We start from the raw sequence: 26589 nt of genomic DNA on the forward strand, positions 1-26589 counted from the left end.
TATCATCTACCTGCCACCTGGGAGGTAGTACTTCCCCTCTCTCCACCATGAAAACAAGATGGTGCCAGTTAAACCCAATTTTCTATCCACCACGTGCCAAGATGGCACCAGTTAGATCCAGCAGCCCCACTTCAAACTTTATGAAAATTATTTGTCTTGGCTAATACTTTAAGAGTATAGACCTCACATAATAAAAAGCCATTGTTTTCCTTATCCCACCCTATCCTAATTCTTGTAGTTATCCCCAAAGTAACCACTTTTAGTCTTTTTACCGTTTCATTGATGTTATTTCATATTTCTAAATAAAATGTTCATTTGGGGGGGGCAATTATGGGGCTTGAATTCAGGGCTTGGGTACTGTGCCTAAGTTTTGGTGTTGTTTGTTCAAGCCTAGTGCTCTACAACACAAGCCCAGCTTCACTTTTAGCTTTTTAAAATTAATTAATTAATTAATTAAATGATTTTTGGTGCTTAATTGGAGATAAGAATTTCATGGCATTTCCTGCCCAGGCTGGCTCCAAACTGTGATCCTCAGATCTCAGCTTCCTGAGTAGCTAGGTTTACAAATGTGAGCCAATGACGCCCAGCTAAACAAAATGTTTATGCTTGTCTTTTTTTCTTGTTTTTTCATTTCTGTAGACATTAGCTCTTGAATTTTTACCACTGATCTATTAAGATATTGCCACTCAATACCTTAATTTCCTCTATCATTTAATGAAGTTACAACACTCACTTCTTTTAGAAGTTCCTTTGGAACTTTAATTTTTTAATGAACTTACTACTGTATTTCTTTTGTTTGTTGTTTTTTTTTTCGGCCAGTCCTGGGGCTTGGACTCAGGGCCTGAGCACTGTCCCTGGCTTCTTTTTGCTCAAGGCTAGCACTCTGCCACTTGAGCCACAGCGCCACTTCTGGCCATTTTCTGTATATGTGGTGCTGGGGAATTGAACCCAGGGCCTCATGAATATGAGGCAAGCACTCTTGCCACTAGGCCATATCCCCAGCCCACTACTGTATTTCTTGTTTAACAATCACTAGGAGTTGAGATCATGTGTGTGTAAGGTTTGCCAGAAAGGAAACCCACCACATGTTTTAGGCAGAAAGGAGTTTATTGGGGGGAAAGCAAATTGCCAGCCCACACAAGATGGAGGTGTGGGGAGACAGGGGAAGGAAGAAGGGGAAAAAAGAGAGTAAGAGAGAAAAGGAAAGAGAGAGCAGGGACTGTGTTGAGTAGGATTATATAGGAAAAGGTAGGGCCAGGTGGATTGGATGTGACCTCAGAGAAGGAGGAGGTACCTGCCTCCAGGTGTGATGGGGGACATCTGCATGGAGCCCTTCCCAGGGGGATCTTATAGTGTGCCTCCACCTTTCTTTTAGATAGGCTTCCTGCCTTTAACCTCCTGTCAAGTGATCTTCCATCACTTGAATTTGTACATTGTTAACACTAATGGTATTTATATTATGTTCTGAAATCACAATTGTCTGCTCTGTGTTGTCTTTGGGTTTAGCCTAAGAGCCGAAAATTGCCCTATTCCCTTTATTTTTTAATTAAAAACTTTTAATGACTTTTTTTATTTGTTTTGTGTTTGTTTATGTGGTATAAAAGAATAAAACCCAGGGCCTAGGCCAGCACTCTACCACTAAGCCATAATCCCAGCCCCACCTTAACTATTTCAAGCAGAGCCTGATTTTTGTACTGCAATCATATTTCCTTTCTTGTAAGGTGTTGGGATTTTCCTGTGGCATTATTATTGTTGTTATTACTTTGGTAAATTGTAGTGCTTGAACTCAGGGCCTGGGTGCTATGCCTGAGCTCTTTTTGCTCTCCTACTTTGAGCTACAGCCCCACTTTTGGTTTTCTAGTAGTTAATTGAAGAGGAGTCTCAAGGACTTTGCTGCCTGGGCTGGCTTTGAACCTCAATCCTTAAGATCTCAGCCTCCTGACTAGCTAGGATTATAGGTGTGAGCCACCAGTTCTCGGCAGTGTTATTTTCTTTTTAGTCTGGCACTTTTGTTTTTCTTATGATTTTTTTAAAATTAATTTAATTTATTTATTAATTGAACACGAATTTTTTTGACAAGGTGTTGTGCAAAAAGGGTACAGTTACATAGTAGGGCAGTGTGTACATTTCTTGTGATATCTTACGCCCTGTTTTTCTATCCCTTCTCTAGGTCAGGTAGACATATATACAATATACAATGTATTAAGAACATATACAGTAGCCACGTGGCCACACCCAAGAAAGTTCGCCTAGGGCTTTAAATGTAATATCGATATTAGACAATATGTTGACAGTAGTCTTATATGAACGTACATACATAGCTTTTGAGCTATTGTATTCCCCTGAGAGGTCAATTTTTGACCTTTATATGTTGAGTAATTGTTTGGTTTTAGTTACATACTGTTGGGTCGCTGCCCCAATCCTGTGGGGAATACTATTTGACAAGCAGTTTTTGGTTTCACAGACTTGGTCTCTACTGTCTCTCCGTCTCCCTTTCTTAACAGTCATATATCAGGGAGATCATGCCCCTTTGTTTTCTGTGTTCTAGGCTTGTCTCGCTCAACATTATTTGTTCAAGTTCTGACCATTTCCCTGCGAATAACAGTATACCATTACTAATCGCTATGTAGTATTCCATTGTGTATAAGTACCATATTTTTTGGATCCATTCGTCTGTGGAGGGGCATCTGGGTTGTTTCCATATTTTGGCTATTGTGAATTGTGCCGCGATAAACATGGAAGTACAAATGTCTTTTTGATATCTTGGGGTTTGCTGTTTAGGATAGATGCCTAGGAGTGGTATGGCTGGGTCATAGGGTAGGTCTATATTGAGCTTTTTGAGAAACCTCCATACTGTTCTCCAAAGTGGTTGTACTAATTTGCATTCCTACCAACAATGGAGAAGGGTTCCTCTTTCCCCGCACCCCCTCCAGCATTTGTTGTTGCCTGAGTTCAGAGTATAGGCCATTCTAACTGGGGTGAGGTGGTATCTCAGGGTTGTTTTTATTTGCATTTCCTTTACTACCAGGGATGTTGAAAATTTCCTCATGTGTTTCTTTGCCATTTTTATATCTTCTCTTGTGAAGTCTCTCTTTAGCTCCTATCGTTGGCTGTCTTTCTATTTTGGTGGCTATGTTCTTAGCTGTGCAGAAACTTTTTAATTTGTAGTAGTCCCATTTGTCAAGTCTTTCTCCTATTTGTTGTGCCCCTGGGACTATATTCAGGAAGTTCCATATGAATTTATGGATTGCTTTCCATATTTCAGTGAAGAATGTAACTGGGATTTTGATAGGGATTGCATTGAATTTGTATAACAATTTGGGCAATATGGCCATTTTCACTATATTGATTCTGCCCACCCATGAGCATTGGAGGTCTTTCCATCTCCTTGTGTCTTCTTTGATTTCCCTTATTAGATTTTTATACTTTTCATTAAATAGGTCCGTCACGTCCTTTGTTAAGTTGATCCCTAGGTACTTTATTCTTTTTTTGGCTACGGTAAATGGAATTGTTTCCATAATTTCCTTTTCTGTTTGTATATTGCTGGTGTACAGAAAAGCTGCTGACTTTTGTGGATTGATTTTGTATCCTGCTACTTTGCCAAATTGGTTTATTAGGTGTAGGAGTTTGGGGACTGAGTTTTTTGGGTCCTTCAGATATAAGATCATGTCGTCTGCGAATAGGGATAACTTGATTTCTTCCTTGCTGATGTGGATCCCTTTGATGTCCTCCTCTTGCCTAATTGCTATGGCTAGGGATTCCAGCACTATGTTGAAAAGAAGTGGGGAGAGTGGGCATCCTTGTCTTGTTCCTGAGTTTAGGGGGAATGATTTAAGTTTCTTTCCATTTAATATGATATTAGCAGTTGGTCTGTTGTATATGGCTTTTATTGTTTTGAGGAATGTTCCATCTATTCCTGTTCTCTCCAAAGCTTTTAATAGGTATGGATGTTGTATTTTGTCAAAGGCTTTTTAGGCATCGACTGAGATAACAATGTAATTCTTAATTTTAGATCTGTTTATGTGGTGAATTACGCTGATTGATTTACGGATGTTGAACCATCCTTGTGACTGTGGGATGAAGCCTACTTGGTCATGATGTATGATTTTCTTGATCAGTTTCTGGATCCTGTTAGCTAATATTTTATTGAGGAGCTTTGCGTCTGTGTTCATTAGTGATATTGGTGTGTAGTTCTCTTTTTTTGTTGGGTCTTTGCCTGGTTTGGGAATGAGTATGATATTAGCTTTGTAGAATGAGTTTGGGATTTCTCCCTCTGTTTTCTATTTCGCGGAAGAGTTTGAGGAGGATTGGTATTAGCTCATCACTAATGGTTTTGTAGAATTCGTTGGTGAATCCATCTGGGCCTGGGCTTTTCTTTGTTGGGAGGTTCTTGATTACCTCCTGTATCTCACTGTAAGTTATTGGTTTATTTAGTTGATTTATTTCTTCTTGGTTCAGTTTGGGCAGTTTGTACTTCTCTAAGAATTGATCCATTTCTGTAAAATTATTGTTTTTTGCTGAGTAGAGGTTTTGGATATAGCTCCTTATGATTGTTTGAATATCGTGTGTACTTCTTGTAATTTTTCCGGTGGAGTCCTTGATTTTACATATACGAACCTCTTCTCTTCTTCTTTTTTTTTTTTTTTAAGTCTTGCGAGGGGTCTGACAATTTTATTTATTTTCTCAAAGAACCAGCTTTTAGTCTTATTTATTTGTTGAATGGTCTTTCTATTTTCAATCAGATTTATCTCTTCTTTAATCTTTGTGATCTCTCTCCTCCTAGTCGTTTTAGATTCTGTCATTTCTTGTTTCTCCAGTTGTTTTAGTTTCAGCGTGAGGTTATTCACCTGCTCTGCTTCCATTCTTTTAATGTAAGTGCTGAGGGCAATGATCTTGCCCCTCAGTACTGCCTTAGCTGTGTCCCATAGGTTTCTTTGTGATGTGTTTTCATTGTCATTTTGGCTTATGAATTCGTTGATTTCATCTTTAATTTGGTCTGTGGCCCAAGTGTTGGATAGCAGTGTGGGGTTTAGCCTCCAAGAGTGTGTATAGTGTCTGTGGTATCCTTTGTTATTGAGGGTTACCTTTAATCCACTGTGATCAGATATAATACATGGGATGATGTCAATACTTTTGTATTTGCTGAGGTTCTTTGTGTGGGCTATGACGTGGTCTATTTTGTATTATGATCCATGGGCTGCTGAGAAGAAGGTGTATTGGGTCTCTGTAGGGTGGAAGATTCTGTATAGGTCTGTCAGATCCATTTGGGATATGGTGTTACTTAGGTCCTCAGCTCCCTTGCTGATCCTCTGGGTGGTGGATCTGTCTCTTGGAGAGAGTGGGGTATTAAAGTCACCCACTATGATTGTGTTTGTGTCTATCTTGTTCTGTAATTCTGTGAGAATTTGCTTGACATATGTAGGGCCTCGTTTGTTCGGTGAGTATACATTTATCACCGTGATGTCTTGATTCTGGATTTTTTTTCCCTTGTATTAATATGTAGTGTCCTTCTTTGTCCATTTGAGTTGATTTTAATGAAAAGTCCAGCTTGTCTGAGATCAGGATGGCTACACCTGCCATTTTTGTAGATGCGTTTGCTTGGAAGATCTTGCTCCATCCTTTCATTCGGATCCTGTTTTTGTCACTTGCTGTAAGGTGGGTCTCTTGTAGGCAGCAGATGTCAACTTTTTGTTTGCGGATCCATTCTGCCAGTCTGCTCCTCTTTATCGGAGAGTTTAAACCATTTATATTTAAAGAGATCAAGGATAAGGGTGTTTTATCTCCTTCCATTTTCTTGTTGGGCTGTTTTTTCCTCTTTTTTTTTTTTCTTGTCTTTAGTGAGCTGTTCTTTCTGTTGGGCTTTGGCTATTGTAGTTTCTTTCTGTTTCTGTCTGTGTGTCTTGTATGATCTCTGTTGGGTGGGGCTCCCCTCTTATAATTTGCTATAGGGCTGGTTTTTTATTCACATAGTCCTTTAGCTCCTCTTTGGTGTGGAAAGATCTGGTTTACCCTTCGAATGTGAACTCCAATTTCGCTGGGTATTTGATCTGAGGTTGCATATTGTTAGCCTGAAGTACTTGGATGGTGTTCTTCCACTCACTTCGTGTTTAGTAAGTTTGTGTGGAAAGGTCTGCTGTTATTCGAATCCTCTTCCCATTGTAGAAAATTTCTTCCTTCGCTTTGGCTGAATTCAGAATTTGCTCTTTAATCTTGAGATCTGAAGTCTTGAATATTATGTGCCTTGGGGTGGCTTTCCTGGAGTCTGGCCTGCCAGGTGTCCTATAGGCTTCGGTTACCTAGATGGGGTCCCTTGTGAGATTGGGGAAGTTTTCTGCAATAACTTTATTGAGAACATGATTAAGCCCTCTGCTCTGGTATTCGGCGGCTCCTTCTTCTATTCCAATTATGCGCAGATTATATCTCTTGTCTTTGTCCATTAGTTCCTGGATTAGTCTGCCCTGAAGCTTCACCATTTCTTGGAGTGTGGTCATTTTCTGGTTGTTGTCGGCTGCTTCATCATCCAGGCGAGAGATTCTGGATTCCATATGGTCAATTCTTTGTGCTGTGGATTCAATTGTGGAGTTTATGGATGTCAGAGAGCTGTTTATGGTTGTCAGATCAGCTCTGATCGTGGAAATTTCTTCCTTTAAAGAGTTGTATTTTAAATCTATTTTTTCATGCATTTCACTTCTCAGGATGTTAAGGTCTTCTTTAAAGGAGGCTTGCATTGTATCCATTTTTGCTTCCATTTCTTTAAAGGAGGCTTGCATTGTATCCATTTTTGCTTTCATTTCTTTCTTGGCTTCCTGGGTGTCCTTCAAGATTTCCACTCTAAAGTCCTGGAATTGTTTTCTGATTTCATTTCTGACACTTTCCATCATTCCTGTTAACATGGCCTCATTTGCTTTTTTATTCTCCATCTCCTCTTCAGTTGTGCTGCTTTTTGGAGCTGGCGAGTTGGCTTGCTCTTTGATGAACTGTGTTATGTTTCTTTGTGATTTGCGCATCTGGAGATCTGTGGATAGCTTTTCAGGTTTGGTTTATAGGTTTGCCCTCCCTCCTGTGTAGGTGCGTCTACCAGAGCAGGTGCTGCTGCTGTGGCCCCGCCCACCTGTGCGGGGTACGCCTACCAGAGTGGGCGCTGTCTCCGGGGTCCCCGCCCACCTGTGCGCTGTGTGCCCGCTCCAACAGGCGCTGGCGCTGTGGCCCCATCCACTTTAGCGGGGTACGCCTCCCAGAGCTAGCCGCGGGTTGTTGGGTTGTGTTTGTGCCCTCTTGTGAGTCCGTTGTGGGGGACAGTATGTGTGGGGGCCCAGTGGGATCAACTGTGCGGGTGCGGGTTAGCGCCCTCAGACTGTGCCTCCACTGCAAAGGGGGGGGGGCGTGATCAGGCCCAGGTGTCCCTGCTGTGCTGGTATTACCCACCAGCGCCTGTGATTTTAGTTGTAAGAGTCTGCGAGGTCCAGGCGCCTCGGGTGGGGCTTGCACTGTTGGCCGTCCCCTGGCCCCTGTTGGGAAGGGGGCAGGGCCGATTCGGCCATTTCAGGATCCTGTGCGGCTTTGGGTCTGCTCCGCCCTTCCCCTGCTAAACTGACTTCCCAGCGCCTGATGAGAACTTCCCGCCTGATTTGGGGGTTCTTTGTTCCCTCGGGGTGGGGAGGGGGCAGGAGGGAGATCTAGCTTCTTTGTAGGATTTGGGTCTCTGATGGCTGGTCTCCCGTTGGGGGAGGGGGGTAATGGGGGACTCACTGATCCTGGATTGTGTGTGTGTCCCGCACAGCCGTTGGTCCTTCAAGGGGTGGCGAAGTGTCGTGGTGGCGTCCCTGGCTCCCCCCTTCTGCCGCGCTTGGTTCCCCAGCCACTGTCCGCCCGATCCCGGTGTGGACCCGAACTTCTTGTTGCTGCCATCGTATGTCTTGGTCCGCACTCTCCCTAGTGTCCGTGGGGTCCCGCTGTCTGGACTCTGCGCTCCCGGCAGCCTGTCTCTTTTCTTATGATCTTGATTTATTTGTGCAGATTTGGTCCAAATGGGCATTCTGTGGAATGTCGTCCTTCTCCTATGACTGGCAGCTCTCAGATACTGTGCAGTAATTCTAGAGTTTTCTCACTGCTTCAGTATTTGAGGCTTGTATTTTCCTTGTTTTGGGTTAACTCCCCAGTTTTACTGTACATATGTTAATAGCATATAAAAGAATATAAAAATAAATTTGGGGGGGAGAGATGATTGTCTTATAAGGGAATAAATACAGGGGAGCTAAATAACAGCTATGGGATTCTATATGCTAGGTTAAAGTTTGAATTTTGATCTTTAAATGTATATAGTAACAAAAGAATAGTTACATTCAATTATTGTTAATCCAGGGATGGTGCTAGGCAGTACATCCTTTAGTGAGCCTCTAGTAGGTGTCATAAAGGTAAGGTGAAATATGGATACTGGGGCCATCTTAGCATTGTGGTAGATGTTGGAGACCCTCTGAGAACTCTAGAGGTGATAGAGGACATTTGTTGGATTACAGATGTGTCTTGAGTTGTTAAGATTCAGGAAAGTCTTGCTCCAGAGAATTCTTGCCTTTGGTTGTCCTTGATTGCCCACCCCCACTAGATAACTGGTCCTTTATTGCTCCTGCTTGTTCCCCTAGTTCTTTTGCTGTGCTTATATATAATACTTTTATTAGGTTTAATTCCTCACACCACATGTGGTTTGGGTCTATATAAGCTTTGTGCTAGCTGCATGCCAGGCTGCAAGTTCTTTGGGACATGAATCCACTTGGAGATGCCAGCATTTTAATAATGACTCCCAATTTAAACAGTGATCTCTTAAACAGTGGCTTCTCTTCTTCCCATATAACAAAGGGAGAAGGAAGAAAAGCACAAGCTTTGTTTTAATCTTCCGTGAGAGTGCATGTGGTCATTGATTGCTGCAGAGTTTCCCTGTGTGAACAACAGATTATTATACAGCACTTGCTCATGACTTCTGCCTTTGTAGTGAAATGGAGAGGCAAAGCCTAACATTATTAGGCTGCTGGAGGTTGAACTCAAGGCCTGTGAGCATGCTAAATACCATCTCTAGTGCTTAAGGTGCAACTTGCTATTCAAAATACCAAGGTTCCATGAAAGTGATCTGCAAAATGGAATGTGTTTCAGAGTTTATTGTTAAGAATTGTCATATCATTAAATTTCAGCTTCATCTTAATATCTTCTATAATCAATGCTCATGTGTCTCTCTTTCATAGCTCTAGGCTTTTCTTCTAATATACTGGGCAGCCTTTGTTCTGGAGATAAGAGGTCAGAGTCTCACAGACTTTCCTGCCCAGGCTGGCTTCGACCCTGGATCCCAGATTTCAGCCTCTTCAGTAGTTAGGATTATAGGTGTGAACCACTAGTGCCTGACTAACCAATTGCTTTAAAAATAAGGTCACTGGAATTCCACACCTGGAATGTCTTCATAACTCAGTAAACTAATATTTTCCAGAGGATCAATACATGATATTATGAAAATTATGCATGAGTAAGGCATCCATTTGAATTTTAGGATAGATCAATAGATTTTTTACTATTATTAACATCTTAGTTGCATATGGGGTTAAATTTTGACATATCCACATTTGCTTATAATATATCCAGATCAGATTCATCCCCAATCACTCCCTTCTCCAGTCCCCTACTCTTCTTAAAACAGTTTAAACAGATTTTATTGTTCTATTTTTATATGGGTATATAAAATACTTTTGACACTCCCTTTTTTGTTGGTTTATAGTAATAGTTTAGAGAGGTTTCACTATTGTATTTCAGTCATGCATCTATAATTTTTCTTCCTTCACTCATTCCCTATTATTCAAGTTTTCAGTGAGTTTCATTATATATCTGATATATAGAAACAATAGAATTAAATGTTCCTTGTCTTCCAATAGCCTTCTTTTCTCTCCCCTCCCAGTCCTTTCAAATATGTTCTCTCTATATATGTATGTATGATTCTGCAATATGTATTTATCTTTTAGGTCTAACTTCCACAAATGAGATGAACATGTAATTTTTCCTTTCTCAGTTTGGTTTATTTCACTTAGCATCGTGATCTCTAGTACCATTCATTTACCTGTGAATGATATAATTTCATTCTTCTTTGTGCAGAATAATGCTGCATTGTCTAATACACCAACTGTTTTGGATCCATTCATCAGTTGTAGAGTAACTGGTGTGTTTCTGTAGTTTGGCTATTATGAATAGTGCTATAATAAACATGGGTGTTCAAGTGTTTCTGTTTTATCTTTATTAACATTTCCTTGGCTATATGCCCAAGACTGATGTTTCTTGATCTTATGAAGATTCTGTTTTTACGGTTTTTTTTTGAGGAACCTCCATACTGATTTCCATAGTGGCTACATTAGTTTACATTTTCAACAACGGTGTATAAGGTTTTCTCTCTCCTCTCAACCTTGTAAGAATTTGTTGTGTTCTGAGTGATGGTCATTTTGGCTGGAGTGAGATGAAATCCTAGTGTTGTTTTGAGGTCAATATTCTTTATGGTCAAGGAAGTTGAATATGTATTTGTTGGCTATTTGTACTTCTTTTGAGAAGGGTGAACAAATGCAGCAGTGGTACTCACTAGACACTATGTTGAAAATGAACTATACAACTTGTGGGTGGGGACTGGTGGGAAAACCTGGGAGAGAGTGAGGGAAGGGGTGGCATTGTCCAAAAAGAAACAAACTATCTTACTTATGTAGCTGTAACCCCCCCATATATCACCTTCATAATAGCAATTTAAAAAGGCAAGAAGAAAAATTATCTGAACCTAGAATAATTTGTAATTTCTTCCTTTCACATTTGAATTTCTTTTCTTTATTTTGATGTATTGTTCTAGCTTAGATTTTCCAGGACTATACTGAACAAGAAATAAGAGCATGGATACCCTTATCTCATTTCTGACTTTAAAGGTAATGTGTCCATTTTCCACATTTAGTATGTCTTGGCTGTAGGTTTGCCATATATAGCTCTTATCATATTCAGGTATGTCTTTTCTATTCCTACATTTTTTTTGCATCAGTTGAGATCATCCTATGATCTTTGTGATTCTGTTTATGTGTTATATAATATTAATCGATTTACATATGTTAAACATGCTTCACATCTCTGAAATGAACCCAACTTGGTAATTGTGCATGATCTTTGTCATCTATGGTCGAATCCTATTTGCAAGCATTTTATTGAGAATTTTTGTGTCTATGTTTATCAAAGAGATAGATCTATAATTCTCATTTTTGTTGTTAGTATGCTCTTATCTGGTTTTCAAGTGAGTGTAATATTGGCTTCATCGAAAGAGTTTTAAAATGTTCCTTTTCTAGTTCATGAAAAGTTTGTGGAGTAATAATGATGATTCTTTTTTAAAGGGGTGGAAGGGGTTGGCAGTCACTATTATTATTTCAATCTCATTGCTTGTTGAAATCTATTTAATTGTTATGTAACCTCTTGGTTCAATTTCTGTAAGTCAACTGTTTGGTAAATCAATTGATATACTGTTCAAGTATATCAATTTTTCTAGATCCCCCAGATTATTTGAATATAGTTTTTGAAAGTATTCCCTATTACTGGTTGGGATAATCATAGTTCAGTCTGTAAATGTATTTGGTTATTCTCTTTCTTTTTTCTATTAGATAGGCTAAGGGTTTACAGTGTTATTTATCTTTTCAAAGAGCCAACTTTTTGTCCCATTGTTTCTTTGTATAGTATTTTTAGTGTCTCTCTCATTGGTTTTTTCACTAACCTTTACTATTTCTTTCCATTTATTAATTTTTTTGTTGGGCTAGTTCTTGTTTTTCTATGGGTTAGTTGTATTATTATGTTACTTATTTGAAATTTTATCTCTTTTTTGATGTAGGCATTTATGGCTATAAACTTTTCCCTTTAATTCTCCCTTTTTTATATACCAACTATTCTAAGAGGATATGCTTTCATTTTCATTAGATTCTAGGAACTTTAGGATTGTTCCTAAAGTTCCCTCCAGCACTAGGATTTGAACTCAGGGCCTTGAGCTCTTGCACAGGCTGGGGCTCTGCCATGTGTGGGCTACACTCTATTCCACCTCTTCTTTCTTCAGTAATCCAACTAACATTCAAGAGTGTGTAGTTAAGTTTCTATGCATTTTAATATTTTCTGTAGCTCATTTTGTTGTTGTGTTCTAGCTTTATTCGATGATGATCTAATGGAATACAGAAAGTTATTTCGATTTTATTATATTTGCTAAGGCTTTCTTTATGTCCTAAGATCAATGGATTTTAATGTCAGTTCAAGAATGTGGCTTTCAGTTGCATATTTAAACTAATCCTTAATAAATTGTTGCTTTTCCAATTTTGACTTGGCATCAAAGAAGAATATTCAAATGCCCAAAAAGAGAGAAAAATAATATTATTTGTTAGTGGCCAGGAGAGTTGGTACCCAATAGATTTAAAGTTTTAGGTATGTGCTGGTGGCTTTAGTGTGTTCTTGTTTGTGGTCTTTTGGGTAGATGCCCAACAGTGGGGCTGCTGGGTCATAGGGGAGCTCTGTGTTTATCCTTCTGAGGAATCTCCATTACTGCTTGCCAGAGTGGCTGAACCAGTTTACATTCCCACCAACAATGAAGTAGGGTTCCCTTTTGGCCACATCCCCTCCAACATTTGTTATTGTTAGTTTTCTTGATATAGGACATTCTTACTGGGGTGAGGTGGAATCTCAATGTTGTTTTGATTTGCATTTCTTTTATGGCCAGTGATGTAGAACACTTTTTCATATGTCTCTTGGCCATTCTCATTTCCTCATCAGAGAATTCTCTTTTTAAGTCTTTAGCCCACTTGTTGAGGGGGCTATTGGTTCTTTGTGGTTTTGTTTTGGAGGAATGTAGTTTTTTTAGTTCTGCATATATTTTAGATATGAAGCCTTTGTCCATTGTATGGCCGATAAAGATCTTTTCCCAATCTGTGGGCTTTCTGTTTATCTTGCGAGCTATGTCCTTTGCCCTGCAGAAGTTCTGCAGTTAGATGCAGTCCCATTTGTCCATCCTTTCTTTGATTTGTAGCATTTCTGGGTCTTTGTTAAGGAAGTTCCATCCTGTGCCAAGGAGTCCAAGTGTTTCTCCTACTCCTTCCTTTAGTGTTTTAAGGGTATCTGTTTTGATTTCAAGGTCTTTGATCCATTTGGAATTGATTTTGGTGTAGGGTGATATATAAGGATCTAGTTTTAGTTTGTTGCATGTGTTGTTCATAGCAGCACAATTTGTCACAGCTAGAATATGGAACCAACCCAGACGCCCCTCAGTAGATGAATGGATCAGGAAAATGTGGTACATATACACAATGGAATTTTATGCCTCTATCAGAAATAATGACATTGCCCAATTTGTAAGGAAATGGAAGGACTTGGAAAAAATTATACTAAGTGAAGTGAGCCAGACCCAAAGAAACATGGTCTCTATGGTCTCCCTGATAGGGAATAATTGGCCCAGGTTTAGGCAAGTCACAGCAGAGGATCACAAGAGCCCAATAGCTATACCCTTATGAACACATAAGATGATGCTAAGTGAAATGAACTCCATGTTATGGAAACGATTGTTATATCACTGTTGTACCTACTTTCAATGTGCTATGTGTAACCGTAGCTTCTATTATTGATGATCTTCTTGTATCCCCTTCCTGTGGTGTACCTGCACTATCTCTGTATCTTATCTGAGTATATTGGAAACCGTGTATACTGGTATTAGAACTAGGAAACTGAAAGGGAATACCAAAATCGAGAGACACAGGGTAAAAAAAGACAAACGACTACAAAAGCAATACTTGCAAAACTGTTTGGTATAAATGAACTGAACAACTCATGGGGGGGAAGGGGGAGGGGGAAAGGGGAATGAGGGAGGAGGTAACAAACAGTACAAGAAATGTATCCAACCTCTCTGTACACCAGTTTGACAATAAAAATTTTAAAAAAGTTTTAGGTACATGAGATAAATATGTTCTGTTGTTACAATTGTGCTTATATTTAGCAGTACTATATTGTACACTTAAAACTTTGTTAATAGGTACGCCTTATGCTGTGTTCTTTCTCTAACACACGTACACACACACACACACACACACACACACTTTTTTTTTTTAATGGAAGAAAAGGAGAGACGCATAGCTGACGCGCTGGGCAGCGGCTGCCCAGGGAGTTTGAATATGTCCGGGATCGCTCTCAGCAGACTGGCCCAGGAGAGAAAGGAGTGGAGGAAAGACCACCTATTTGGCTTTGTGGCTGTCCCAACCAAGCATCCCGACGGCACAATGAACCTGATGAACTGGGAGTGCACCATCCCAGGGAAGGAGACTCCATGGGAAGGAGGCTTGTTCAAACTGTGGATGCTTTTCAAGGATGATTACCCATCTTCCCCACCAAAATGTAAATTTGAGCCACTGCTGTTCCATCCAAATGTGTACCCCTCTGGTACAGTGTGCCTGTTAATCCTGGAGGAAGACAAGGACTGGAGGCCTGCCATCACGATCAAGCAGATCTTATTAAGAATACAGGAACTTCTAAATGAACCAAATATCCAAGACCCAGCTCAAGCAGAAGCCTACACAATTTGCTGCCAAAACAGAGTGGAGTATGAGGAAAGGGTTCCGGCACAAGCCAAGAAGTTTGCAAGCAGCGCCTGTGGCACGGTGAAAGGAAGGGATTGGTTAGGCAAGAGCTTGTTTACAACGCTTTGCAAATCTAAGTCGCTCCATACAATTATTAGTTGCCTGGGAGGGTTGGGCAGGTTAATCCAATCTCCAGCCCCATTCCCTTTGCAAAGACTAGAACATGGGACTGAAAGTTTCAACCATCTAATCAGACTTTCCAATGACCAGTCCCCCTCTAGGGACTCAGACACTGACCACTCTGGAGATCTCAAGGAGTTCAGAAACTGTTCCAGGAAGTGGGGAAAGAGATCAATGTTATATTTTTTCTATTGTAATTTTCACGACAAATTGCAGAAGCATATTTGAGAATCTACTTTCTGTCTATTAAAACATGCATTAAAAATACTTACAAAAGTACAAAATACTAAATTTTTCATTCATTTTTGCCTTGGAAAGTATAGTTATTTTCTGAAAATGTATGCTATTTGTATTAGCATGTGAGGATGTATGACTGTTATTTTAAATGAATTAATATTTTAAATGTCTGTTTAAATTTTTAATGAAGTAAATTGATAAATAAAGCTACATATATGCAAAAGCCTTTTGAGATCATTAATACTTGTTAGGAATGTAAAGGAATCCTGAAGCCGAAATGCCAGAGAGCTGCTGTTTTCAGAGAAGGCTTTGCCCTTAGGGGTTGGTGTTCTTGTGTTTCAGGTCGCTGTCCAAAGTGTAAACGGGCTATCTTTGTGGTCGCTGCTGCTATTACCAGGACCTTGAGCATCTTAACTTTTTCCTTTTCTCCATTTTCCTTTTTGATTAGGAAATGTTTTCTGATTGGCCTTAATTAGCTGTGCTTTGGACATAGATTTCTTGAAGTATGAAAATCCTTTGAGGATTTTGAAATAAGGACACTGAGTCTAAGTAACAATGTCTTGTTCTCACCACCATCCTGGGGCTTTGCTGGGTGATGGGGGCTCTTCACCCAGTTCCAAAAAACCTGGAGGTGAGAGAGGCCTTTTTTTGAATTGCAGATTTGGCCTGCTGTTTAGCCTCAGGAGAGGTCTGTTCCAGAGAGAATGCTCACCCCTAAGTATTCCCCTAGATGGTTTATTTTGCTCATCCCTGAATATTCCTCCAGATGGTTTGGTTAACTCACCCCTAACTATTCCCCTATATGGTTTGCTTTGCTTGACATTTCTGTTAAGCAAAAGCTTGGGGTTCCCACCCCAAACAGGTGGTTTTTGCCTTTCAAAGTTTTGTGTAAGCTATTTCCTGGACTGCAGGTCTTTGAGACAGGAGTCCACCTGTAGTCACTGGCTTTCTAATCAAGATTCCCAATTTGACCTCTCAAAATGTGGTTTCTCTGTATCTTGTGATTGAATCCCCCTATAATACTTGCAACTTCTCTAGATGAGAGATTGTTTTGTAATTAGGCTTCAGAATTAGTCCTAGAAAGTGTCCTGGGTGCCTGGAGAACTTTCTGGAGCTAAGATGCCTGATATCAGGGAAATAATCCATAAAGCAAGTTCCCGAAGCTCCAGATTTTTGTCCATGGGGTCTCTTTGTAGTGTCCTTTATTTTTCTTACTATGCTTGCTTATCAAACTGAAGATGATAAGGGTTGGTCACAGTTCTCTTCTAGGTTAAGAAATGATGAGAATAAGTGTCAAAGCAGTGTTCTTTCTTGTTTATTATCTATCATTTGACTTGGTATCAAAGAAGAATATCCAAACTGCTCTGACAGGAGAGGAGCATATTATTTGGGACTTAGTGGCTTTTGTGTGTGCTGGCATTAAGATCTGATCTCTAGGCCTCTCACTGTGCTTCCTCCCCTACTCCCTCAGGGTTAGTGCTCTACCACCTGTACCACACTTCCACTCCTGTCTTTTGACTGCTTAGCTGGAGATAAGAATCTTATGGATTTGTCGGTCCATGATTCTCAGATCTCAGCCTCCTGAATAGCTAGGATTATAGGCATGAGCTACCTGCTCTTGGTGCTAGTATTTTTTTTGAACCAATGAATAAAGGGCAGTATATGCATTAGAGGTTGAGAGGATTATTGAACAGAAATGCATAAAATCCTTGAATCCATATTACCTCAATTAAATCCCACTAAATCCACATTGCCTCACTGCTTCAGTATGAAGGAAATTAATGAAAAATCCTGATAGTGAAGACAAAATGCTCATGGTATCTAGTGAAGGGCCACTTTTGACAAGGACAAATGCTAAATAGTCTTTTAGATAAAATGCTGCTGGTCCTGCCTGGATACGTGGCTCCTTTGGAATCAAAGAGCTTTTATTGTAACATGCTTTGAGTAAAATAGGCCTCTGATGAAGGTGTGCCTCTCCGCAAATGACATGAAAGATGGCATGCCAGATGTGGTCTCACACCACATGAAACACATCTGTGGGAAGAAGTATCAATGCCAGAACACCCTGTTCTCTGTCTCTATGCCTCTTTCATTAGGATTTATTGTAGTATCAACTGCTTGTTCACAAGCATTCATGTCATGTAACAGAGGTCTTGTTGGTGGACATAAAACAGCATGCGTCCTGCAGGAAGTTACAGGATGGCTAGGCCTGTCCTGGGCACAGGGCAGGCGACATGGAAGTAGAACATGACACTCAGATCTATTAATAAGGGCAGGGTATGTGGAAGGATCTGAAGGCTCATGGGATCTGGGATCTTGCAAAAAGGAAGCAAGGTGGATATTTATTTGGGGAAATATTTCTGGAATGGATGGATTTAGATATGTGCCTTGAACGAGATAGAAACTATGGACTAGAGAAGAAAAATAATGAGATTTGAGGTAAGGAATGCTGGATAAAAAAGTAACTTTGTTTGGCTAGAACACAAATAGGATGGTAGGAGGTAATTAGGAGATCGCAGAGGTGTATGCTTGAGGAGATATGGGCTGCAAGGAGTCAACCCAGGTTTAAAGTTCCAACTAGAGTTTCAGTTGGTTATTCAGGAAACTGGGAAGTTCTACGTGGAAGCTGCAGCTACTAGATTTGAGAAGGAACTTTCGCAGAGAGAGATCACAGAGAAAAGTTCAGAATCACTGGCGATTAAAGACCAATTTAGATGTTATGGTAAATTTATTTCAGTCTGGCCCAGCAGATATATAATGCAAGACACATATACAACCATAAATGGTCTTGTAGTTTTTGGAAAGAAGTAGTTGTGCATGCCTGCCCTCCCCACTCCCTCACATTGCACTATGATTGTTCTGTCATTCATTCTCATTTTCCATCTCCTTAAAGACTGGAGCTGGTTTTTTAGTCTGTTATCCAGCACTGCACACAACCTCACCAATACTAAGTAGGTATTTTTTTCAGAAGGAAAGACAGTCTATGAACAAATGAGCAAAAACCTGGTCCATTGTTTTATTTGATCTATTATTTTATTAGTTATGAGCATGCATACTGCTGGAGATAACTTTTTTCTTTGAATCAAAACCTACACATCAGCAAGATAGAAGGAGGGACGCTAGGCCTCCAGGAGAATGCTGGCCGTGGAAATGGTTGCTGACATCTCAGAGAGAATGCTTGGAATCAATCTTAAGTGATGTGGGTTAGAGCAGAAATCCGGTGTTCATATCTCCTCAGTAAGTGCTAAGGGAAAACCATGTACTTCCAAGAAGTTTTGGTCTTCACAGAGGAGGGATATTTTTGAGGGTCATCTGATGCAATTTTCTTATTTGACAAAAGAATTCTTGCTATATTGCACTTTTCGATAATGTAGCCTATCTTCAGTAATAACAAACTTATGGATTAATTTATGTCTAATACTGGACAATTGTACATGCTGGTTGTTCTATTTACTTTGAGTGAAACTGTAGTGTAGTTTCAAGGCTTTGAAGTCCTTATTTATTTATTTAGTTGTGGGGCTTGAACTCAGGCCCTGGGCACTGTCCCCGAGCCTCTTTGTGCTCAAGGCTAGCACTCTACTCCTTGAGCCAGTGTCACTTCTGGTTTTTGAGTGGTTAATCAGAGATAAGAGTCTCACGGACTTTGCTTCCCAGGCTGGCTTCAAACCATGATCCTCAGATCTCAGTCACCTGAGTAGCTGGGATCACAGTTGTGAACCACTGGTGCCCAGCTGAAGCCCTCTCTCCGATGCTCTATGAACCAAGGAGAGTGTGTGAGAGTCATGTGGGAAGGTTTTATGGGCCCATGCTGGAGGAATATGTGGAATACTTCCACTCACCAGAATTATAAGTGAGGCTGAAAAATGTAGGTGGAGGACCCAGGAGGAGAGAGCCAGGTTACATGGTTAATAAAGTTTACTGTATGTGGATGCTGAGAGGAAGAGGAGCACTTGGTTAAGTTGTTACACACTGTGTGTGTGCACACGTGCGCGTGTGTATGTGCACACGTGCACATGTGTGTATGCATGTGTGTATGTGTGTGCAGATTTTTTTTATTCTTATCGCTTCCACTTACCTTTCTCAGATTGGTTGTTATATATAACTTGTTAGCATATATAACACAACTAAAAAAAGTCTTATTAAAATATAGTATAAGAGCCAGGTGCCAGTAGTTCACACCTGTACTTCTAGTTACACAGGATGCTGAGATCTGAGGATCACAGTTCAAAGTCAGCTTGGGCAGAAAAGTCCCCATGACAATCTTATCTTGAATAAACTACTCAAAATAGCTAAGAGTGGTGCAGTGGTAGAGTGCTATCCTTGAATACAAAGAGGCTCAGGGACAATGCGTAGGTCCTGAGTTCAAGCCCCAGGACCAGCAAAAAAAAAAAAAAAAAAGTACTATAAGGTGATACCTTATACTACTCAGATAGTAGTAACTGGAGATAGGGATGAAGAATATATAAATATCTTCTGAAGACTTGCATATATTCAGGACCAAGCAGTCTGGCCAAAGCATGCCTCTCAAGATCAGAGAAACTGGTAGCTGGAAGTAGCTATGAGAAGTTGGGTGACAGCTAATCCATCCTTTATATACCCTGCTAAGGGAGTATGAATTGCCCCCCCCATGTACTGGAGTGCTATGTGCTTTTCTACTCAGTGGAGCTCATCAATCACCAGCCTCATAACAACTGGGAGCTTCTTAGAAATGCAGAATTTCAGGCTCCAGATAACTGCTGAATCAGAGCCTGTAGTTTAATGAGACCGCCAGGTGATTTGCACGCACATTAAAGTGTGGGAAGCACTAACGTAATTCATAAAGTGCTCAGCTGGATCATAGGCTTTCTCTATGGGACTTCTGTGTATGTGGCTTCATTTGCTGTCCTGGCTTAGGGGAACCTTTCCTGCCTTGAAAGAAACCCTCCCAGGAAAGCAGGAGTGGGCTCTATGAACATGTTATGAATATTTTATGTTATGCCTTGGTCTTCTTGTCAGCTTTGGGCCATGGACAATGTGTTAATAGCAATCTCTGAACTCTAAATCTCAGCCAAATTCTGATTTCAATTTCTTTCTAGTTTCTCTGCCTGCATGTAAATTTTTATTTATCCTTAGGTGAGCTCTCTTGAGTTCCTGAATCGGAAGCTCATGGCAGGCCTTTTGATGACCTTCAGCTGACCCTGGGAGCTGACCCTCTGCAGCTCTTCCACGGGCAGTTTCATCTCCGTCCTTTATAGTGCAGGTAGTGCAGGCAGCCTTGTACCTCTCTGCAGGGAGGAAGGTGCTAACCTCAGGTTCTGAGCATGAAGCAGGTAGCAACAGACCATAAGTTAGCGGTCTATGGAGTTCTTAGGGAAGTCTAGGAAGAACTACAGTAGAGAGACATAGTGGTTAAGAGAAGCAAAGAATTTCATACTTGTAATGCTGGCTGCCACATCCTCTGCCTGTGGCAGCTTTATTACATGCAAAAATCCATCTGGTAAAGACAGATTTCATTCTAGGTCTCTCCCAGATAGCTGAGGGCTACAATCTATTAATCCTTTGCATCAGGGGTGAGGCAGATATCTAAAATACATAGCTCTTCACTTAGGAGACTGTGGTTGTGAGCTCTGTGTGTGTGTACACATGTGCATGTATGTGTACATATGTGTGTACTCAGATATGTGTGTCCAAACGTATGGGCTAAGACAAAGAAAACTACAATGTTTAATATATTTTGAAAAAGATTCTTGATGTTTCTAATGCATTTCCCTGTTAATAACTGCATGAACATATAGTAGAATCAGTTTCTCTCACTTTTCATTCTCTTAGATAGACAGCTAATAGGTTGTGAGGTACGCTACGTGCAGAGATTTCTAAAGTAGCCCCTGTGCATCCTGCTTCAACCTTACCTATTTATGAATTTGTCCAATTTTTGCTTTATTTTGTTTCCACCCTACATTGCCCTGGGAAAACTCTACAGCGTTTTTTAAATTAGTAGACTTCCTATTTTTATTTTCTTGTTGTGCTATGGATGAAGCTCAGGAACCCAGAGTCTTGAGGATTCCAGGCAAGCACTCTCCTAGTGAGCTATGCCTCTAGCTCTCATACCTCCTTTACTTTCTTATTTCTTCTTATTTAGAATTTATTTATGGGCTGGAAACAGTGGTAGTGTGGTAGAGTGCCTGCCTCACATACATGAAGCCCTGGGTTCAATTCTTCAGCACCACATATGTAGAAAAAGCCAGACGTGGAGCTGTGGCTCAAGTAGTAGAGTGCTAGCCTTGAGCAAAAAGAAGCCAGGGACAGTGCTCAGGCCCTGAGTTCAAGCCCCCGGACTGGCAAATAACAAAACAGAAACAAAATTTATTTATATATTTTATGTATTTATGTATTGTGCTGATGTTCAGGGTCTCTCACTCTTTCTTAGCTGTTTTGCTCAAGCCTGCTGCTCTACCCTAGGGAACTACACCTATACTTCTGGCTTTAAATTAGCTAGTTGGAGAAAGAGTCTCAGATTTGTCTGCTAGTTGGCTTTGAATCTCTATCCTAATATCTCAGCTTCCTGAGTAGCTTGAATTACAAGTGTGAGCCACTGACACCAGACCCTGCCCCTTAAAAAACAAAAAACAAAACAAAAAAAAAACCCAACTAAACAATTCTCAGGTGACAGAGGAATGGAGCAAAAAGACTAGTCCATTCTTGCATACTTATCTGATTTCTCCTATTTTTTAATATCTTGTCCTAGTGAGGTACCTTCATTACAAGTGATGAGTCAACATTGATACATTAATCACTAAATTCCACAATTAACAACAATGTGTGTGTGTGTATGTGTGTGCGCGTTTGCATTCTGTGGTTTTAGTAAATGTACAATGTACCCACCATTAGAGTCACGCTCAGCATGTGTCGCTGCACTGAATTCTCCTCTGCTGGTACAGCTTGGCCCCCAGGCCTTCATGCAATAATAAAGTAAGATTACACTCACTTGGAATGAAATCAAGGTGGAGCATATATTTAGGTTACATAGCCCCACCCCAGGATCTTGCCAAATTTATTACCCAGACACCTCTAAAAATTCACCATGGTTGACAAGAAATCCACCCCTGTCTACAGCTGTAGGAAGATTCAAAAGAGAAGAGGTTGTCTCTAGAAAGTTACAAAGAAGTTAGCCCACTAACAAAGAGCTACTGGTCTGAGCTGCCTTAGGGAGTTTCTCAAGAGAAGATTCAAAAGTGGCTTTTCTTTCATCTTGGTGACTCATTCCTTCTGAAGGAGGCGGGTCCTTTAATGAAGCATTTTGGGGATATAATTTCAGTGGTGTTACAATGTGTCTAATGAAGTGATAATTTATGGATGCCCAGGGTATATGAGGCAACTGGGGGGGGGGGCAGTTTGGCCAGCTCAGAAGCCAAGCAGAGACATCAACTCGATTTAGAAGCCACCCACTTCACTGGTGCTGAGAAGTTTGTGGTGGTGGAGGAGGACCCTAACAACACATTCTGTTTCACCTTTCAATCTTTGAAATCACATTCAGGAATGCTGCCAGGCAGCCAGCAATCGGAATTTACCAGGGATTGGTTATGTGGGAGTCAGGAGTTAGAAATCCCTGTGCAGATGGACCCTGGTTTTTGGTTTGTTTGTTTTTTTTTAACTTCTAAAAAATTTTAATAATAAGATTCTTTCCATTTAATTTCTCTTCCCAAAGAATTTAGGATATCTTTCCTGGTCTGATCATTCAATTTCCACCAAAGCCAAGATTTATCTTGTTGCGGACGCTGGTTTTTGGACAGCCATGATAAAGTGCAATATAAAATGATTTCTCATGGGCGATGGGGCCAGGCTGACAGGCCAGGAGGCAGGACTGTCCTGGGCTGCCAGGGGCGGCTGATGATGCTCGGCCCCAGAGCTGCCTGGGGCTTTCCCTCCCGGGCTTCCTTTCTGAGGTGCCCCCTAGCAGTATCACACACATGGTAGAGCTTATCACACTCCTCACGACTGTCCTCTCACCTCTCCAGTGAGCTCACTGCAAGCTCTGCCATCTGTGCAATAAGGATGCCAGGCGAAGGGGTCAGGTGAGTTGAATGGATAAAGGAACTGAAGGACAGTGGTGACTCGGATAAAGCAAAGGCCAGAGTACAATTCTCACTCCCACTTTTTGTAGTATGTATTCATTTCAAGTCCTAAGCCAGATCTAGAAACCTCTTCATTTCTTTTAAAAAATAACTTTCAAATTATCTTTAAATAGTTATACAAAGGAGTTGCCATTCACCAAATCAGTTTATTTTAATTTTATTTATTTGTTTATTTATTTTGCCAGTCCTGGGGCTTGAACTCAGGGCCTGAGCACTGTCCCTGGCTTCTTTTTGCTCAAGGCTAGCACTCTGCCACTTGAGCCACAGCGACACGTCTGGCCATTTTCTGTATATGTGGTGCTGGGGAATTGAACCCAGGGCCTCATATATACGAGGCAAGCACTCTTGCCACTAGGCCATATCCCCAGCCCCACCAAAGCAGTTTATAAATACAGTGCATTTTGATCAATGTCACCCCTTTCTACATTCTCACCCACCCTCCCAACTCATACCTTAATTTTAGGCTATGTATTGAATTTTTTTCCATTTGATAAAACAGTTTATATGTACAGTGCATCTTGATCTGTGTCACCAATTCAACATCTTCCCCCTTCAACCCATCACTTTCTTTATATTTCTCAATTCTACGGTATATACAATAAATTCTTGCCTGTATTCTTCCCCTTCCTTGCTTCATTCTTCTATCCCTCTCCTTGATTCTCAAAAGACTAAACATAAACTGGGCACCAGTGACTCACACCTGTAATCTTAGCTACTCAAGAGGCTGAGATCTGAGGGTTGAGATTCAAAGCCAGCCCAGGCAGGAAAGTCTGTGAGACTCTTATTTCCAATTAATGACCAGCAAACCAGAAGTGGCACCATGGCTCAAGTGGTAGAGCAGTAGCCTTGAGCTACAGCACCCAGGCAGGCCAAGAGTTCAAGCCCCATGACCAACAACAACAACAAAAAAGACTAAATATAGAGCTTCCCTATGACCCAGCAATTCCACTCCTGGGCATTTATCTAAGAGAACACAGACACGGCTACACTAAAGCTACCATCATTTCCATGTTCAATGCAGCACTGTTTACTAGAGCCAAGATATGGAATCAGCCCAGATGCCCCTCAATGGACATATGAGATCACCTGTCAGGATTGAAAGATTGAATGTGTTTCAGCTCCAAGAAACAACAATTCATTTTTAATTTATTATGTCTAATGTATTGCATGATACTTTTTATTTTAAAAAGTATCCGTTGTTGACATGAATTTCAAAAAATATTTTTGTCTAGTACTATTACATGTGTTCACCAGTACTGGAGCTTGAATTCAGGGCCTACGCACGGTCTTATTTGTTAGTCAAGACTGGTTTTCTCCCACTTAAGTCACAGCTCCACTTCTGGCTTTTTGCTGGTTAATTGGAGATAGAGCCTCATGGACTTTCTTGGCTGGGTTAGCTTGAAAACATCATCTTCAGATCTCAGCCTCCTGAGTAGCTAGGATTACAGGCCAGAGGTGCCAAGCTGGTAAAACATATACACTATAACTCTTGACGTTTTGATCACTTTCAAGTATATAATTAAAAGAACTGCTGTACAACCATCGCTGCTCTTTCTGGAACTCTATTATCATTCCAAACAGAAACTTGACATTTATTAAAAACATTCTTCACTCTCCTTGTCCCCTTGGAATATCTATATTTCCCTGAATTCAGCTATTTTAGATGACATGTAAGTGGAGTCATATCATCAGACAGCCTGGGAGTCAAGTCAGAGCAAGATCTCGTTTATTGGGGAAGTACGTGCCACTAATATAAGGCACAGGAGCCAATCAGGTCTAAGATCAGCAGGAAGGGGAGGGATGAGCTGTCCATCAAGGGCGGAAGAGCTGGGGTGTCACAGCCCACAGAACTGCCTCTGGGTTATAATCAAAGACACTTGTAGCAGCTGCACGTTATTGTTAGGCGCCGCCATCTTAGCCACACGTGGCCCCAAGACTGAGAAACAGGCAGATCCAGCTAGTTGACTTCCAGGTGTGCCCCACAATTAATATTTTAAAGTCCATCCATATTGTAACATGTATCAAAATTTCATTCCTTTTTATGGCTAAATAACCTTCTGTCATATGTGTGTAACACATTTGTCTATCCGTCTTCTTCATGGTAATTTGGACTATTACCACATTTTGGCTATTAATAGAATGCTACTATGAACATTGGTATACTTATATACACTTGAGACTCTGATTTCGATCTTCTGGAGAAAATCTATGAGTGTAATTGCCAGAACGTGATAATTTTATGTTAGACTTTTTGAGGGATTGTCAGTTGTTTTTTTCACAGCAGCGGCACCATTTTATATTCCCATCAGCAAGACATAAGTCACAAATATTCAAATTTCTCCACTTTCTCACATCCTGTTGATAGGTGTTAATTGCAATTTTGATTTGCATTTTCCCAATGGTTAGTTATGTTGATAATTTTTTCCTGGGCTTTTTGCACATCTGTGTATTTTCTTTGGAGAAATGACTATTCAAATCCTTTGCCCACCTTTGAATTTGGTTGCTTTAGTTCTGTTAAACTAAACAGGAATTCTTTTCCTTTTCAGTTGTTTTGGGGTTTTCATTCAGGGTTTGGTGTCTACTTGACAGGTGCTCTACTACTTGAGCTATTCTGCCAACCTTTTTATTGGGTTTATTATTTTTTTGATATAGGACTTTTTTTTCCCATGGAGGTATTAGGGTTTGAACTCAGAGCCCCATAGTTACTAGGCAAGCACCCTACCGTTTGAACCACACCCTTCTTTTTTTTCTTCTTCCCTCTTTTCCTCTTCCTCCTTCTCCTCCTCCTCCTCCTCCTCCTCCTCCTCCTCCTCCTCCTCCTCCTCCTCCTCCTCCTCCTCCTCCTCCTCCTCCTCCTCCTCCTCCTCCTTTCCCCATTTTCTCTTCTTCTTCCTCCTCATCTTTCTCCTCCTCCTCCTTCTCCACCTCCTCTTCTTTTGGCGCCAGTACTGAAGCTTGAACTCAAGGCCTGTGCTCTCATTTAGCTTTTTCATTCAAGGCTGGCACTCTATCACTTGATTCATGCATCTAATTTTGATCTTTTGATAGTTAATTGGAGATAAGAGTCTCACAATTTTTTTCCTGCCTAGGCTGGCTTCTAAATGGGGTTCCTCAGATCTTAGTCTCTTCGGTAGGTAGGATTACAGGTGTGAGCCAGCTTTGAGATAGGGTCTTACTTTATGCCTTAACTGGCCTGGGTTACAGTACTATTTGTATTTCCAGCACTATTGGGATGATAGGCACATGTTGTCATGTCTTGTACACCTTTTCCATCAAGGCTGGCCTTGAACTGTAATTTCCCAACCTCTGTTTCCCAAGTAGCTAGGATTACAGGCTTGAGTTACAGAATCCAGCCTGTTTCAAGAATTTTTTTTTTAATTTTTATTATCAAACTGATGTACGTTAGGCATTGGATACATTTCTTGTACTGTTTGTTACCTCGTCCCTCACTCCCCCCTCCCCCCTTCCCTTCC

At 40.7% G+C, this 26589-nt stretch overlaps 1 protein-coding gene across 1 annotated transcript; it reads left to right on the top strand.

Moving 5' to 3' along the window:
- Positions 1-14154: 14154 nt before the first annotated feature.
- LOC125350897 (SUMO-conjugating enzyme UBC9-like) lies at positions 14155-15410 on the top strand. The gene is made up of 2 exons (XM_048345765.1): positions 14155-14669; positions 15348-15410. Exons 1-2 carry the CDS (start codon positions 14187-14189, stop codon positions 15408-15410), a joined length of 546 nt encoding a protein of 181 aa, XP_048201722.1. The 5' UTR covers positions 14155-14186.
- Positions 15411-26589: the final 11179 nt, after the last annotated feature.

The sequence above is a fragment of the Perognathus longimembris genome, chromosome 4 (assembly GCF_023159225.1).
Source record: "Perognathus longimembris pacificus isolate PPM17 chromosome 4, ASM2315922v1, whole genome shotgun sequence".
Lineage (NCBI taxonomy): Eukaryota > Metazoa > Chordata > Mammalia > Rodentia > Heteromyidae > Perognathus > Perognathus longimembris.